Raw genomic sequence first — 19,055 nt, forward strand, 5'->3', positions numbered from 1 at the left:
GCAGTAGCCTATACTTTTACTTAAGTACGAGTACTTTTCACCACTGAACATTGTACGGATACGCACCGCCCCCCCGGAGGACTCCGCTACACATGCACGCACGCACGCACGCGCGCACACACACACACACACACACACACACACACACACACACACACACACACACACACACACACACACACACACACACACACACACACACAGAGAGAGAGAGAGAGAGAGAGAGAGAGCACTGCACTGACTGTGCTCACTGCACAGACAGGACGCAACAAGGGAAAGAAGGTTCACTTTATCCGACTTTCCCTTCTCGTTCGAGGACGACTGACTGACAGCTTTCCAAAGTCCTGCTATGACGTCTCGCAGGTAAGTCATGTTTATAGTTTATTATTATGCTGACGTTAATAACGAGCCCGTAGTATTTATTTACGGTATGTTTGAACTTCCCAAGCTCTGAGTGACTGACTCCCCCCGATCAACTCTCACTCACTGTGTTGTGCTTTACAGTCAGTCAGTGGATCAAACGCTGTTCACAATCAGCGCACCTTCTCACTGTTGTAAACGTGTTCGCGCACTGTCTGTCTGCGTGTCTTTTTAGCAGTGGTGGAAAGTAGCCAAGTACATTTACTCAAGTAGGCTACTGTGCTTAATTTTGAAGTATCTGTACTTTACTTGAGTATTTCCAGTTTTCAGTGCTTTCTACCTACCACTTTAGCCCTATTTCATACCAAGGCTATTTGAAAATAGACGATCTACAAGCTCAGAACGCGTCACATCATATGCCAACTTTGTTGTGAGCTTGGAGATCTGTTATATTTTCAAACATTTTTAGTACTTTTACTTTTGGTAGCCTACTTTAAGTAGTCTATAGCCTACGTTTTGATGCCAATACTTTTGTACTTTTACTCAAGTAGCATTTTTAACATAGGCCTTTTACTTCTAGATCACTGGTGTCTGTCTCCCTCCCTCTCTCTCTCTCTCTCTCTCTCTCTCTCTCTCTCTCTCTCTCTCTCTCTCTCTCTCTCTCTCTGCAGTAGGCTACTATAGGTCAACTTAAGTTGAACAAACTATGAAGCATATTCATATTAATAAAGTAAAATACACATACTGTATGTGTGTGTGTGTGTGTGTGTGTGTGTGTGTGTGTGTGTGTGTGTGTGTGTGTGTGTGTGTGTGTGTGTGTGTGTCAGGAAATTGGGGGTGAAAGCTTGCTGTCAAAAGCAGGATGAACACTTTACAACTTACAGTAGTCTCTGCTTTGCCCTCACCTACTGTATATATATTTAGTTATGTCTCTAGCCTATATGACATAATACTGCATCTCATATCATGCATCTTAATTGTGAGAGTGTTGCACTGTACTGCATCAGATGGCCAATGACCTTACTTTTACTTCAATACTTTTTTTATTTCGAGCAAAAAATGTTAACGAGTAAGGCCATGTATTGATTGATTGATTGATTGAAGTATTTATTAGAAGGTTGCATATAGGAGGTACAGCTTCATGATAGTACAGTTCACTGGTACAAGGTCAACTTAAAGGAGATCCTAGTAAGCTTTATGGCTTATTTACACAGGAACCCTTTATGTATAACATTGAAAGACAGACGGATAGAATACAGTACTATGCATAGGATATCATCAATAACAAAAAAGACAAAAAATGGAGAAAACAATCTGTTATAAAGAAGAAAAAAATCACACCCGTGTGAACTGAGCGGTGGTCGTGGAGGCTGCGCAACAGCAAAACAAATATATATATATTGTGTGTGTGTGTGTATGTGTGTGTGTGTGTGTGTGTGTGTGGGTGGGTGGGTGTCTGGCCTGGCCTGGCCTGAACAACAGCGCCCCTCCCTTAACATGTGTGGTCACAAAAGGTACTACATACAGGCTACATACACCAGACAGACACGCATACAGACAGACAGACAGACAGACAGACAGACAGACAGACAGACAGACCCACACACACGGCCACGTATAGGAGCGTTGTGACCACCGCTCAAAAATAAGAGAAAAAATATATATATTTACAGTGGAAAGGGCGAGGTAAGAATGTGCTTAGTCTATTGGTTTCGAGTAGCAGCTGTCTGTAGGTGACTTTTCAGACCGATTTTGAAGGAAGTTAGGGATTTACACTCCTTAAGACTTGCGGTAGGGAGTTCCACATGTTAGTGGTATTGCAGGAGAACGAATTAGAGCCTTGTTTAGAGTCAAATCTGTGTTGAACATGATTCGTGGAAACAAGTACTTCTTTCACCTCTGGTGTTACTATAACTGTTGTCTTTTGATGTAACAGAAATGCAATAATGATTTGCTTTGATGGGCAGTTACAGTACCAACCAATACCTCCCACATCGTTGCTGGCAGGCAGAAACCCCTTACTAGGGATGGGACGATAAGCGATATTATCGTTTATCGTGATAAAAAACACTCATGATAATCGTATTGTGGAGATTTCATTTATCTTCACTGGGATCAATTCACCTTTTATTTGCCCGAGCTGCATATCCGGTACCACTTTAACCCTTTGGTAAAAGGTACTAATAATATACGTACTTGATACATTCTTTTTTCACTCTCTATCAAATGTCTTTGCCAAAAAATAGCCGATCTACAAGCTCACAGATCTGCTATTTTTTGGCAAATGTTCCATCCCAGAATAATGGATTTTGATTATCGTGATAATATCATAAATCACGATTTCTTTTGTCCCAATAATCGTGATATGAAATGTTCATATCGTCCCATCCCTACCCCTTACCTCCATATTTTCTACTTTTCTTGTTTTATTAACACGCTGCTTTGTCATACCACACAGCATCACTCAAAAGTAGCAAACATACAGTAGCCGATCTACAAACTCAAAATGCGTCGCGATGTGCCACATTTTTAGCTTGTAGATCGGCTATTTTAGCCAATTCTTCTATGTGAACTTGAAAAGTAACAGTTTTAGAGTTGTGAGGTTTCCACCCGACACTAGCCAAATGTGGAATGAAGCAGATGGCCTGTTCCGTACAGAGACTGTGTGGGCTTGTCATTAGCAGCGTTATGTGTTAAAAATGCTTTGTCAGCCATCTGACAGTTTGCAGTTTACACAAATAGCTTGGCTTTTATATGGGTGGAAATAAGATAAGAGATGCCGTGGAACACATGGGAATGTGAATTCTATCCTGCGTGCAACATCTTGCAGGTGCATGGGCTGTGTGCGAAACCCACCAGGGTTAGATTACACAATAGCAGATCTACAAGCTCACAATGTGTTGCATTGTGATGTGTGTGGTGAGCTTGTAGAACTGCTGTTTTTTTTATTATCTTAATAATAAAGCCAACTTTGTGTGTACTGTATATTATGATGTACTTTTTGCTTACATGTTAAAGGACAACTTTGTTTTTTTACAACAAGGGTTCATATTTTAGATTTTAAAAAGTGAGTGTTAATATGTTTTCATTTGCTTCGTTCTATTGTTTTATCGCGTTTACCGTGCTAAAATGTGGGGCATGCGTACACATGGGGGCATGCGTACAAGTGGCTAAATATGTATTTTTAGACACAATAAGCCAGCAGTTTCTTTGTTGCCATTTACAGTAACACTTCTAGCCCCCATAAGTCACATCCAACCATGAAAGGTTGCGTTGTATCTTGGGAATGGGCTTATTCTGTGTAAAATGACATATTTAGCCACTTGTATGCAGGCCCCCAACCACTGAAATAAGAATCTCTAAAACAATAGAAAGAAGTAAATGAAATAATTCTAACACTCATCTTTTATATTCTTTAATTACAATCTAAAATATGAACCCTTGTTGTAAAAAACTAAAGTTGTCCTTTAAATGAAATAGAAACTAATCAAATAAAAGTTTTTCAAACATCTCAAAATATCAGTGGAAAGATCAGAGTATAGAACTCTCCATAATCGGGATGTGCATTGGACTAGGGCTGGGCGAAATGACTTCAAATCAATATCACCATTATTTCAAACATTTGCCACGATTATGATTAATTAACAATTACTTGATACACTTTTTTTTATACTGCCAAAGTTTTCTGACAAGGTCTGAACTGTAAATATTACGGGCTCACTATTTTTGAACACCTTTTACAACAAAGTATGATACAGGGTTAAGTGGTTTAGTCAGACTAATGCATTTAGTCAGTAATAGAAAATTGTCTCGTTTCCTTGATACATGTAAGAAAAAAAAACAAAACATATACAGTATATTTTTTTCTTTTGTCATTAATATTTATATTAATATATATTAATATATATAAGTTTAGGCACACATTCAGTCACATCTGTATACAAAACAAGCTTATACAGCAACATATGGAGTGACAGCATACCATCAATATAGGATACACATAAAACAGTTTTGATATAGAATAAGAATCACAATTATCTTTATTGTCACATCATAGGTTTACCGGTGTAAATAAGTGTATTTCGGGTGTGCTCCATTATTTGTAAGTTTTGTGAGAAAGACAAAGGATAGAGGTAGGGTAGAGTAGGAGAGGTAAGAAGAAAAGATCAAAAGCTACAAACAGATCAAATAATCAAAGATATAGCACATACACTATATCATCTCTGTCAGTTAGAAACTTCATATCTCCAGAACAGTTCATTTTCATGATTCAATCTCAAGACGATTGTGGGTCTGCTACTTTTTGATGCTTTTGTGTGATGCTGTAATATGAGCAAGTAGGGCATTCATTTACAAAAAAACACAAGAAGTGTTTGGACATAAGAGGTTTCTGCCCGAGATAGCGTGTGTAGTAGCAGGTACATAATGTTTAGAACATTATCATCATATGCAGGTGTGTGTCCACTCCTTTTATAACATCAGCATCATATGCAGGTGTATACATAATAACATGCCGCCCTGAGGCAAAGTTAAAGAAAGTGTTCTTAAAGGAGTAGTTCAATAGGCCAGTTCGTGCAGCATGGAACACATATGTTCATGAGGTTCTATACCTCAGGTATAGAACAACTGCAAGGTAAATCCGCATGAGGTATATATTTTCTTTTTGGGTTAATTGCCCAGCCCTTCACTGGACTCCAGAATCTCAAAGGTCAGGCTCTCTAGTTAATTTCTCCCTTTCACAGATAAAAGCCTGTTGAATTCTGGCTGCATTATTGGCAAAATAACAAGCGTTTTTGGCCTCTTGAATGTGTGTGGATATGGCCAGGATCCCAGTGCACCCTTGGTGGTGTGCTGAGAACCAATGCTGCTGTCATTTCTAAACGGCACGGTTCCCATTACTCGAGCCAGTTGTTGACACCGTTTTATTTCACAGACGTTGCGGACTTGTATGCGTTGTATTCCAACGGGGCTATGAAACCATACATTTTTAGTGTTCATCACTTCTATTTCTTGAATTCTCAGTCACAAGAGGCAGTGTAAAGCACTGGTTCTCAACGTCGGTTCCGGGGACCACCAAGGGTACAAATGAACGGGTACAAGTGTGTAACTTTGAGAGTTGAAACAAACTGAACCAAATGGACGCTCAAGACAGGTCTACCGTATTTGGTTCCAATTGTACACTCTCACAGTTAAATCAACACAGAAGATTTTAAAGTGTAGATTGGATTGGTTAGAATGACGGGTTATGATCGTGCTGCAAATCTTCTCTTCTGGGGGTCCCTCCCTGGCACAAAACATTTTCAGATGGGGGTCCGTGGCCAAATATATATATCAATTTGGGGGTCCTTGGCACAAAAAGGCTAGAGAACTACTGATTTAGAAAGAATTTGTAGAACCGGGTCGTAATTGGTTGAAGCCTTTTTCCAGTTTGATTCTTTTTGTAGTTACTGCACTTTGGCGCTGTAGGGCAGTGTACTAGAACACCAGTCTACACTGTAAAATCCTTAGAGCCTATCTAACTCTTTAGAGCAGGGGTCTTCAACAGGGGTAAGGGACCCCTAGGGGGTCCTCAGAGTTACTACAGGGGGTCCTCCAAATCTTTGAGTGATAGAACGTTTTTTTTTTTTTATATTAACCCTAGTGTCCTTATTCTGAGAACTTTAGCCAAAAATAGCAGAATAGAAGTTTGGTGTAGAGGGGAAAAGTACATAGTGAAAGGTCAACTTTATTGACGGTTCAGGTTAAATATCTGAAAACACAAATTTAGATGAATCCAAAATACACTGATGATTGTGCTGTCAAACAATGAAACTATATGGAATCTCTGAAAAGGTTGTGGGGGTCCCTGCTTTAGAGTGTGGAAATGGTTCAAGGCGTTGTGCTTCTGTCACAACGGAACGTGACGGGACGGGGGTGGGGGGGGGGGGGGGGACGGGGGGTTGTCTGTCCCCCCCCAACCTGAGTTCAGAAATAGTGGAGGAAAAAACAGCAGCGACAACAACGTTTTTAAGAGCTGTTTCAACCTCCAGCGGTTTCCATGTTTAGTCGCCGGCCGGCTCAGACAGACGCGTCTGATGGTTGGTCATTCTATACTTCCTGCCACCAGAGTGCCACGCAGGGGGACCGCAGCCCGCCGCACAACAATGGCCTGCGTGCCACCTCCATCTGTCTGACAGACATGGACCCGTAACAGCTGGCTCATGTTGTCGGCATCTACAAGCTCACGTGAGCTTGTAGATTTCTGTTTGAACCCGGAGAACAACATAGAATGAAATATAGGATTACGGTTAATCGATTTGTAGGAAATCTATTTGAATCAATTTGTTGACAAAAAAATTATAAAAATAACATTATTGTTGTTTTTACGATTATTCGATTCAACGCAGAAAGTAATCGATAGAATTATCGCTAACAAAATAAATCCACACGTTGCAGGCCTTATAATGATCTTATAGATCGTCTGTTTTCGACGGTGACACCATCGTAGGCGTATATAAATCAAGGCTAGCCAGGTGGCGATTGACCAGAAAAGAAAAGCAGCACAGGCGCAAATGCGTCACGCTTTGCACCGTCACAGTCACAAATGGTGTTACCCATGTTTCCACTATTTGGAAAGCACCTCTGGCCCTAGTGTTTTGTTTATGGAACAGGCCTTGTCGTCTGTCACTGAAACTGATTCGACAAAGCTGGGAGCCCGTGAGTCAGTTTTTTTTTTTTTGTTCGGCCGATAAGGCGACAGGAAAACAACTGGCCATGTGGAGCAGTGAGATAGCACAGCCCAAAATTTCCAGGAGTGTTCCGAGCCGACCGCGTAATGTTTTCTTCTCTTCCAGATCCATATTTTTGGCGTTGTATTCCTATTAACTCGTAAGGAAGTGGGGGAGACAAAGGAAAGGAATGCAGGAAAAGCTTTGAAAAATGGACCACGGTGGGATTGTGAACCCAGAGTCTTTATACCGGGGCAGTTTTGTGTCTTGACTGAGTTTGTAGGTGTTGTAGCCGTGACATCACCCCCTTCCAGTGGTTCTCAAAGTGGGGTCCGGGGACCCCCTTGGTTACTAGAGGGCGTTCCAGGGGGTCCCCAGCAAAATTGATATTGTGTCAAGATCAGTTTAACCCATTTAGACCTGTGTAAAAAAAAAATACTTTTTTTAAGCAAACATTTGTAACTCAAATCTTTGCCCCTGGGGGGTCCCTGATACATCGCGCTGTCAGGTGGAATGTTTGTATTCTGAAAAAAAGGTTACTAGACCGACACTGATGATTCATAGAACAATGCTGTTAAATGAAATGAGTGGAAAAGAGGAACGAGCCACTGACTAAGGTTTCCCATCGAACCTGTCTATGGTGATGTATTGACGCCACAGCAGCACAATTATAGGAAATAGGACACACAAAGTGGTGGTGCACCTGAACTAATAGATCTGTCTCTATGGAGTGTGTCACTGTCTGCTGGTTTGAACTCGCATGTGAAACGTTGTGAGGTTTTCAAGATGCTCTATATATTATTCAACAGTGGTGGAAAGTATTAAAGCACATTCACTTAAATGACAACTTTGTTTTTTTTTACATCAAGGGTTCATATTTTAAATTGTAATTAGAGAAAAGAAAAGATGAGTGTTAAAATGTTTTCATTTCTGCTTTCTATTGTTATCGTTATAGCGATTTTAGTATTTTGATTTCAGTGGGTGGGGGCATGCGTACAAGTGTAAATATGTATTTTTAGACACAATAAGTGGTCAATTTCTTTGTTACTATTTACACCAGCCGCCATAAGTCATATCTGCCCATGAAAGATTGTGGTGCATCTTGGGAATGGGCTTATTGTGTCTAAAAAGACATATTTAGCCACTTGCATGCATTCAAATCAAAATCGTTAAAATCACTAAAACAATAGAAAGAAGTAAATGAAAACATTTTAACACTCATCTTTTCTTTTCTCTAATGACTATCTAAAATAAGTTGTCCTTTAAGTATTTGAGGTACATTTACTTCTTCCACCACTGACTGAAATGATAAATAATTTCTCATGGATTTCAACTATGTTGTTGAATGGCCTCTTGTAGAGCATTCTGTTCTGAATCAATACACACAGTAATACAATGTAACATTTATCCCTTCAAACATTAATGTGACTTAGGCATTCAACTCGGGCAGCAAACCAACGTTCCTTATTGATTTCTGCAGCAAAATTGAACAACAACGTCCTGTTGAAATTGCCTCTCTTTTATAATAGAGAGAGAGAGAGAGAGAGAGAGAGAGAGAGAGAGAGAGAGAGAGAGAGAGAGAGAGAGAGAGAACGATGTCTTACATTTTATTACAATTCTCAGGGAGTGGATTGAAATGATTTCCTCAAACGAAACCCATTCTTCCACAATTGGGGTATTCTGTCGGCAACCTCACCCTATACGGATATGATATCGTGCAAAACTATTGAGTAATAACAGTACATAAACATATATTATTATGGAGGAGGGCTATATGCAATTGCTGGGATAAATGTTCGTTTTCTGTATCGTTACACGTTCATACAGCCTGTCGAATGGGAGTTGAACATTTCAGGACTGGTTAGTTATTAACTGTTAATGTCAGAGGCAGAGAGCTCACTGCGGAGCTAAAGCAATTCTTGTTCCATGTTACGATAGAAGCCAGCGTCCTCCAGAAACAGGGCCTAATGCGGGGTAAAAGTCACTAATGTTCTATAGAAGAGAGTCCTATAGAATGGCAATTAACAGCTTTTAGACCTGTGTTCAATATCGGCTCACTCAATTTCAGTTTATTTGTATTGCACATTTCAACAACAGGGCAATTCAATGTGCTTTACATTTCGCAAAAGAAACACATTATAAGAGGACATATGAATTAAATTTATCTCCTACTGTATAAGCTCTTGCCAAAGAATAGGCTGATCTATTTCTCTTGCATAAAGCCCATTTAAACTTCGTTGTACGATGGTGTCGTGGCTCTGGAAATAGCCGATGTGCAAACTCACAGCGCGTCATGCCGTTGTGAGCTTGTATATCGGCTATTTTCAGCTCGTCGGCATGCCGCGCGGTGTTGCCAAGAGATGTGGGGCATCCAGTGATGGAGGGGGGGATTTTACAACCCCACCAACCCAGATCATCAGCATGGCTAAAAAAAAACTCCGACATTACCCAAAAAACCCCACACCCCGGGGCTCGTCTGGGACCAGTAACAGCCCTGACTGACGGGGGGTCTCTAAAGCCACGCTGGCTGGCCGCTACTAAGTATATCACCTTTTTGTCAGCAGCGGGCCCCGCTGGGGGTGGGCTGCTTTAAATAGCCCAAGCGCTGTATTGAACTTGAGACATTATGTAAGAGGATAGAGCAGAAGCAGAGGCTGGATGCACGTGGGGCCTCTGTCACTAACCCCTCACCCCCCTCCCACACACACACACACACACAGCCAGCCGGCCCGGCCAGCAGAGAGAGGCCGTGGCTGCCTGCGGCCGTAACCCACAGCCTCCAGCTGTCTCTGTCTCTCTCTGTTTATACGCTGTCCTCTCAATCTCACTCTGGGTCTTCATCTCCTGAGATTAAGAACGCATAGAAAAGAGAGGGGATGAGAAAAGTCTCTGTCCGTCTGTCCGGCTCTCTCTGGTCTCTCTGTCTGTCTGTCTGTCTCTGTCTCTCTTCCCTCTTCCCCAGTAGGGATGGGACGATAAGCAATATTATCGTTTATCGTGATAAAAAACATTCACGATAATCGTATCGTGGAGATCTAATTTTTTGTGATAACGTCCTCCATCATGCGCTGGGATCAATTCACCTTTTATTTGCCGAGCTGCATATCCGGTACCACTTAAACCCTATTTTTTCCCCCTCCACTCTCTCTTTTGGTAAAAGGTACTTATAATATACGTACTTGATACAGTCTTTTTTTCACTCTCTATCAAATGTCTTTGCCAAAAAATAGCCGATCTACAAGCTCACAACGCAACGTGTTGTGAGCTTGTAGATCTGCTATTTTTTGGCAAATGTTCGCCCCATGATAATGGATTTTGATTATTGCGATAATATCGTAAATCGCGATTTCTTTTGTAACAATATATCGTCCAATCCCTCTTCCCCAGGCCAGATACACGGGAGTGGAGCGCCTGGTTGTTGGCAAAAGGAATCCTATTCTTGGAAAGCCCTCAGCCACTGTTGGCCGTTATGGTCTGGTTAGGAGGACCAGGACTAGATGAGAAATGCTGGCACAATATGGATATTGGTATCTTTGTGTTGCAATGATGATGATCTCTTGCTGTGAATCTAGGAGTGCAGGCACGTTTAAAAGTTACAGCCAAGTGTGGACGTAAAAGTTAATCATTAAAGAAAGCAGAGACATGCAGAGAGAGAGAGAGAGAGAGAGAGAGAGAGAGAGAGAGAGAGAGAGAGAGAGAGAGAGAGAGTGAGAGAGATAGAGTACAGTGCGGTAGGGAGATGAGGGGAAGGGAAAGGTGAACGAACACCACATTAAGGGCTAATTTATACCTGGTTCATTATTTGTTTATTCAACTGTGGCTATGCTATGATTATACAGAGGAATCAGTGACTCTAGTCTTGGTATTTAGTCATATGTCTACTCAGTATACTTACTGTATATATATCCACAGACATACATTTACCATTTCACAAAGGATGATGATTGTGTGCAGACTGCAGAGCACTACGGAGGAACATAAATCAAATCTACGGATGTATTTAAAGTCTGACCATTGTGACCAAAATGTGTCTTGCTGACACAAATGTAAAAGTTTTATCTATCAAACACTTCTTTGTGTTTGTTTTTACTTATGCTCATAACGGGTCGCATACCCGCTGTGATGGGGCAGCTTGAAACAGGTCTAAAAAGCCCCACAAATCCGCCCCCCTGGGTGGTTCATGGCAGGCCGGACAAGAGTGGGGGCTCTGGAGAAGTCTTAACTGGGCAGCTTAGTAGAATGTCACAGGGGACATTTAAGAAGCTTTCAGCCTGCATGGTGCCGTGTCTAGCCACCGCTCTGCAAAGTGACAGAAGGAGACCTTGTAGAGGAGAAAGTCTTCCACTGTGTCCTGGATTGACTTGGTAGTGGTCTCCTTGTGTATGGGTGGAAACCTTGTATCTCCATGTTTCGTAATTGGTAAATGAACCTAGGCATGATCCTAGGCATGACAATTAATTGTCACTCAAATAATTGCGATTAACGATTTAATTGTGTTTTTGTCGTTGACAATTACATTTCTGTTTGGCTTTTAGGCTTTGAAGTTGCACATGGCAGCTATGACACATAACCTAAATATACAAAGAAATGAAGAACATATTTGACAACTTTACACTTTGAAAAGAACATTGATAGTGGAAATAGCCGATCTACAGGCTTCACAACGCGTCACTCGCGATGCGTTGTGAGCTTGTAGATCTGCTATTTCCACAATTTTTTTTAATGTTTGAACATATATAAACATTTTTCAACATTATTATGACGATTATCACAAAATAATTGCGATTATGTCAAATAATTGCGATTATGTCAAATAATTGCGATTAGACGATTATGTAATAATTGTGACAGCCCTAAATGAACCTTGTATCTCCATATTGGTAAATGGACACCCTAAGCCCTACCTTGTCGTACAACAGTGTTATGCTAAAGTAGTGAAAATAGCTGATCTGCAAGGTCACAACGCGTCACGATGCGACACATCATGAACTTGTAGATCTGCTACTTTCACTATCTTTAAAATGTTTTGAAAGTATAAGTGAAAGTGAATAAGTGTGGGTTTTTATTAGGATCAGCACTTTTTTGTACATGTACGAAGAAGTACGGGCTTTGCGCACAGGGGTAGAGACTAGAGACCAAGACTATCATACTGTAGATACGAAAGTAAAAGTCAGACTCGATAAAATACTGTTACTGTCTATAATAGTCTTGATCCAAGGCTAGGTGGAATAACTAACAGATAATATCCTAAGGCGTTTGTCCCTGAAGATACAGTATATTCTCATGGGGTTTTTCTTTCTACTTCTTCTGTAGCTGAGCCGTTTTACTTTGCCTGCTTTTGTGGATGTGCTCTCTTGCAGGTTCTTTGTAATATATGGGCCTTGGGGTTGTCTCTCTGCTCCATTAAACTCCAAACAGTATTTCAGCCTGGCTTGTTGCAAAAGATACTGTGATCATCTTGTCATGAATCATATTAACCACTTTATCCCTGGCACCCTTTTATATGCGTGTCTTCATAGGCAAAAGTTGCCGATAGCTTTGAAAATAGCCAGTCTATAAGCAAGCTCACAACACGTCACATCACATAGGGGGATCTTTTTACGATCATATTGAAAATAATTTGAAAAAGTGAAACCATAGGCCTTAAGTGGTTAAGTACACGATTGGCTGCCGTTATGTTTTCCTGTGCTCAGTTATTATTTTCTATCTCGCTGGCAGATGGAAAATCAGGTCCCCACCACCACCACCACCACCCTTCAATCCAAACAGCCACAAATAATGGCTTAATGGCACGCTGCTGAATTGGCTAGTTTGGGCTTTTTAGCTTGCCTAGAGTTAACTATTATCCAGTGTAAAGTATGCTGCCCAGCATTACGTGTAATCTCCCTGCACCGGCAACACAGCTGTTGCATTTTAGCCGCCAACAAGATAGCGCTGTGTGTGTGTGTGTGTGTGTGTGTGCGTGTGTGCGTGCGTGCGTGCGTGCGTGCGTGCGTGCGTGCGAGTGAGTGTGTGGGCTCTCACTCAGCAACCAGTGGTAGAAAGTATATCATCATTGTCGGGCAGAAACCTCACCTAACCCGTATCTCCAAGTTTCAAATTTGTACATTCTTTCGCAAAGTAAAGCACTGCTTCATCATAAAGCCATCGCACAAAAGTAGTGAAAACAGCTGATCTACAAGCACACAACGCCTCGCGGTGCGAGGCGTTGTGTGCTTGTAGATCGGCTGTTTTCACTAGTTTAAATCATTTTAAAAATGATAAATACAAAACAAACGGTTTTGGACATACAAGGTTTACACCCGACAACGACAATATTGTTGCTGTCAGGCAGAAACCTCTTATCGCATTATTCTAAAGGCCAGTCCATAGTCTCTCCGAAACCAAACTTTTCGTTGGAGAGTTCCGACCTTCCGACGTGCAGCTCTCTGAACTCTAATTCGGGGTAATGCTTTTCAGAAGTTGCGAGTGACGTCATGTTGTAGTTGAACCGGACCTTTCCAACAAAAAGTTTGGTTTCTGAGAGCGTATGGACATTACCTGTTTTTTCGTAAATGAATGCCCTACTTGATCATACCACAGCATCACACAAAAGCATAAAAAAAGTAGCAGATCCACAAGCTCGAAACGCGCCGCGAAGCAACGCCAATTGAGCTTGTAGAACTCCTACTGAAAAGTAACAGTTTCACCCAACAGTACAATTCTGAGGGTACTTTACATGAGTTTTTCTATAGTTTTTTAATATAAATATACCTATACATATAATACATTTGTACTTTTTACTCAAGTACATTTTAATTCTTCCACCACCACACGCTGGTCTGTCTGCGTGGAGTGGTGCAAACCGCTCCTATATTTCACTTTTAGCGTTTTAGCTAAAACATATTAGCACGGGACGATTCTTTCATTCATCATCGATTAGCTAGTTGATTAATTAAACATTAGAATCGACCAATCAGAAACCGTTCTACTCATGACGACATGTGTTAGCCAAACAGAACAGACCAATCAAATGCTGTGTTGTTCATGTTCATTTAGATCTGTCTTGGCCATTACACTTGCACTTGAGGCCGGTTTAAAGTTCATGAAAGGTCCAGGTTGGTTCATATCCTGGAACTTTCCTAAACTTTAAACTAACAGATCGAAAACCACACAGGATTCGAAACAGCAACCACGCTACATTACCCTTACAGGCTAGAGGCTATGGTTGCTGTTTCGAATCCTGTGTGGTTTTCGATCTGCCAGTTTAAAGTTTAGGAAAGGTCCAAGAAGTGCTGGGTTGCCCTCCTGTCTGTTTTCCCTCTGTCTCCTAATTGCTTTATAACCCTCAAGAAGCTTTATTTAGCTCTATGCATACAAACTCATTCAAGACAGCGGCCACACTACATTACACTTGCAGATTATGGCCAGGCTGTTTGTCTGAACCTTAGCACTACTGAAACACTCAATGACCATACATGAAGCTATAGTTAGCATTTGTTTTTAGGTTTTTTAGAACCTCTTTTCTTGACTGATTATAATTGTTTTCTAGATAGATATTCATTTGCATTTGTTATATTGCTGTTGATGTACTGACATATTATCTTGTTTATTATTATTGTGATGTTTTATCTGCTTATTGTAAGTCGCTTTGGATTAAAAGTGTCTGCTAAATGCCTAAACTGTAAACTGTAAACTGGATCATAGACTAGAGGATCCTGGGAAGAATGCAGACATCGACCTCTGTATAGGGCAAGGAGCCGCTGAGAGAGAGCTGGCCGTCAACTGGGAGGCGGTGCAATCACACTGGTCTGTGTGCCCGGGGAGGGAGGGGGGGAGGGGGGTAGTACGGTACCATAGACAGGCAGCCTCTCGTATCAGCTCTGCTCACGCTTATCCAAATCCCAGATTAAAGCCCCCCCCCCCCACACTCTCGCTTGCTCCGTAACACGCTTACAGTAACCTCCCTGACCTCCTTCTCTCCTTCTCTAGTTTACTCTCTCTCTCTCTCTCTCTCTCTCTCTCTCTCTCTCTCTCTCTCTCTGTCATTCTGTACATTTTCATTTCGACTCAATCTCAGTCTTTCTGTCTCTAACGTAGCAACACAAGCCCTCCTTCTCCCCCCCCCCCCTCTCTCTTTCTTCTCTCTCCTCTCTCTCTCCCTCCTGTCTTGTGTAATGCTGCTTGGGGCTGGATTACAGAGCTCTGTGGCTACATTGTCATTGGCTATACAGAAGCGGGCGTCTCGGTCTGTGTGTGTGTGCGTGTGCGTGCGTGTGTGTGTGTGTGTGTGAGTGAGAGGAGTCTATCAGAATGGTGAGGTAGGCCGCAAAATGATTACGCTTCAGTTGGCTTGCTGTTCTCCTCAGAGGACTGTGTTTTGATCATTTTAATGCAGTGTTTGTGATGTGTCCGTTCCGGGCTTAATGGAATGCTGCAGCAGCTCATTGCATATTAGGGCTCCAACAGTTAATTGGACTACTAATTGATTTGATTATTATTATGTTTTAATAATCGATAGCTTAATAAAATAACTGATTATTAATCTAATCTGTCCCTAATTTGGGTATGTCATTATAGGCAAAAAGATGTCAAGGATTTTCTAAAACATATCTTCGCACAGCACCGTTGTGTAGTCTTAAGTGTACAAATGGAACCAAATGGACCCGTCAGTTATGAGGAGACCTTGAAATGTAAAAGTTTGAGAAACACTGGTCTAAAATAATGCTTAAGTGCTTAATAGAAAAAGTGATGGATAGAATAATGGCAGTAATGGTAAATACTGGATAGTTGCAGCTGTTATCAGTGGTTCCAAAACGGTGTGCTGAGGCACACTGCTGTGCCACGAGACGAGTCCAGGTGTGCCTTGGGGTTTGGTGACATCCACACATTATTGAAATATATTGTCTGTACCTTTTATCTCCGTAATGCTAACCTTCGAAATGAATGCTTTTTTTTAATCCTGTAAAGTAACAGTTTTGGACATTATGAGGTTTCCAACCGACAGAGAGGATTTGCAAATATTTATAAAAATTAAGAATGTATATATATATACAGGAACACTCACGTCAAAATAGATTTAACCATTTATTGCAGCAAATTATGGAATACAGTTAAACTTGCTGTTAAAGGGCTCCGCGTTGGGAGATGTTCCCTGAATTGTGTACATGCATGCTTGCTTTACACTTTAAGCAAAACCTCCATAGGGATACAATAGTATACAATAGCAATACAAATATATGAATCAGTAGACATAACATTTTAAGTATTTGAACCTATGCCAGACTCTGATCCAAAGGTGGAGGCTGGGGTGGAGGATGTAGCTATGCAGCAGCAGATCCGAAGCTTCGGATCAAAGACGAGCAGAGCTATAGTGAATGCAAGCCGTATTTAAAGTAGCCTCCCTTTCTGAGCGAGAGCTATGATTGGATTAGACAGTGTGATGTAATGATCAGCAGATCTGTGAATGAGGAGTAGGAAAGGATCTGACTGACAGCTGATTACAGCTGATAGTAGGGCAGGAGAGAGGGGTCTACCAGCACCCCAATGACATGTTTTCGAAACCTGTTTTTTTTGGACCGTTATGATGTCTAGTTATGATTTCTGCTTGTTGCCGTCGCCAACTAATGCCCCATGGGGTTCATTTTTAACCTTTTCTCACAACTATTCCCAATCTGAACCATACAATGGTCATAACAGAAAATGCCATAACTCTTGATGTAAACAACCTACAGGGACAAATGAACACACTTTTCTATATGATTTTGACCCAGGGAATTCATTAAAGTGGTTATTTTTAACATTTAAGCACATCTTGACCCTATTTCAGGACAGAAACGGCGAAAAATAACCCAAAAATGATCAAAACACGTCTATACTTCTCTTTGTACAGATGAATTAAGGTGTATTCTTTTTATACCACAGGTTTTTTAGGACCCTTATGATGTCTAGTTATGATTTCTGCTTGTTGCCGTGGTCAACTAATGTCCCATGGGGTTCATTTTTAACCTTTTCTCACAACTATCCCCAATCTCAACCATACAATGGACATAACAGAAAATGCCATCACTCTTGATTAAACAACCTACAGGGACAAATGAACACACTTTTCTATATGATTTTGACACAAGGAATTCATTTCCGGCAACATTTTTAACATTAAAGCACATCTTGACCCTATTTCAGGACAGAAACAGCGAAAAACGACCAGAAATGTTCAAAACACATCTATATTTCTCTTTGTACAAATACATTAACGTGTATTCTTTTTATACCACGTGTTTTTTAGGACCCTTATGGTGTCTAGTTATGATTTCTTCTTGTTGCCGTGGTCAACTAATGTCCCATGGGGTTAATTTTTAACCTTTTCTTACATCCATCCCCAATCTGGACCATACAATGGACATAACAAAATGCCTTAACTCTTGAAGTAAACAACCTACAGGGACAAATGAACACATTTGTCTATATGATTTTGACACAAGGAATTTATTTACGTCATCATTTTTAACATTCAAGCACATCTTGACCCTATTTCAGGACATAAACAGCGAAAAACTACCAGAAAATGTTCAAAAACATCTATATTTCTCTTTGTACATACTGTATAAATATTAAGGTGTATTCTTTTTATACCACTTGTTTTTTTTAACCCTGATGGTGTCAAGACAATATTGCTTCTTGTTGCCGTGGTCAATCAACGTGGCTTGGGGTTCATTTTAACCCTTTCTTACACCTATCCCCAAAACAAAACATAAGATGGAGATAATAGAAAATACCATAACTCTTGAAGTAAACAACATACAGAGACAAATCAACACATTTTCCCACATCATTTGCACCCAAGGAACTCATTAACATGGTTATTATTAAGATTCAAGCACATTTTGACACTACTTCCTGCAAAAGATTTGCAGAAAATATTCAAATCACATCTATATTTCTCTTTGTACAACATTTCTAAGGTCACACGTCATGTTTCTTAGTACCCTAATGGTGTCTAGTGTCAAGATTTAGTAGTGTTGCCCAACTCATGTCCCATGGGGTTCATGTTTTTCCCCAGATATGTTTTTGGGCTTTTATGCCTTTATTGACAGGACAGTAGACTGACAGGAAACGGGGAGAGAGAATGACACGCAGCAAATCTGGACGGGCTCTGGGATCGAAACAGCGACCCGCTGCAGGCTACACAAAGCCTACTGTATGTGGGATGCGCCCAGACCATTTTGAATCGATGTCCGTAAGTTATCAAAGAACAATTTCACTGGTCAGTGTCTTCCATCTCATCAAACTCCACCTCATCCTCTTCCTTATCATCATCATTATCATCACTGAGGACAGCCAACAGGTCAATGAGAGATTGGGGAAGAATTGGCCCACAAGACCAGACAGGCTCCAAAGGCCCTCCTTCCGTCTTCTGCCACCCCTGACCTTCGTCATAGGTTTAGGCCCCCACAAGATTGGCTCAGCTGCTCGCTTGTAACAGGCCACTCACTCTATAGTTCACCCGCTGGATGTGGGGGATGAGCATATTGGCAGAGGGGCAGGTGGGCAAAATGCACTCTAGACCTGCTGCAGAGGGTCTTGTCTTCTCCCACCATTTTCTTCAGCATCTTGCTCCTAGCCTGGTCGACTGATGTATCGCGTGCTTGATTTTACATCACACACGTGAAAGCTTCCAGCTGTTCCTGCACTTCCGGCTTCAACTTACACTCATTGCCCAGCTGGCTGTAGAATGATTGTTACGATTATTGCTAAATGTGGTCTCTCAAAATGTTGCATTATACATAATGCAACATTTTGAGAGAAATGCTTGAAAATGAGTGTAAGTTGAAGCCGGAAGTGCAGGAGCAGCTGGAAGCCTTCGCGTGTGTGATGTAAAATCAAGCACGTGATACATCAGTGAACCATGGTAGGAGCAAGATGCTGAATAAACTGGTGGGAGAAGACAAGACCCTCTGCAGCAGGTCTAGAGTGCATTTTGCCCACCTGCCCCTCTGCCAATATGCT

General features: G+C 41.2%; 1 protein-coding gene across 1 annotated transcript in view; it reads left to right on the forward strand.

The window, feature by feature from the left end:
* The first annotated feature begins 248 nt into the window (after positions 1-248).
* ptpn11b (protein tyrosine phosphatase non-receptor type 11b) overlaps positions 249-19,055 on the forward strand; it is a 72,580-nt gene continuing 53,773 nt past the window's right edge. Inside the window, 1 exon segment of the mRNA XM_080733986.1 lies at positions 249-363. Coding sequence (XP_080590112.1) covers positions 350-363 — 14 coding nt within the window. The 5' untranslated portion in view covers positions 249-349.

The sequence above is a fragment of the Nannobrachium achirus genome (genome assembly GCF_963921795.1).
Source record: "Nannobrachium achirus genome assembly, chromosome: 9".
Taxonomy (NCBI): domain Eukaryota; kingdom Metazoa; phylum Chordata; class Actinopteri; order Myctophiformes; family Myctophidae; genus Nannobrachium; species Nannobrachium achirus.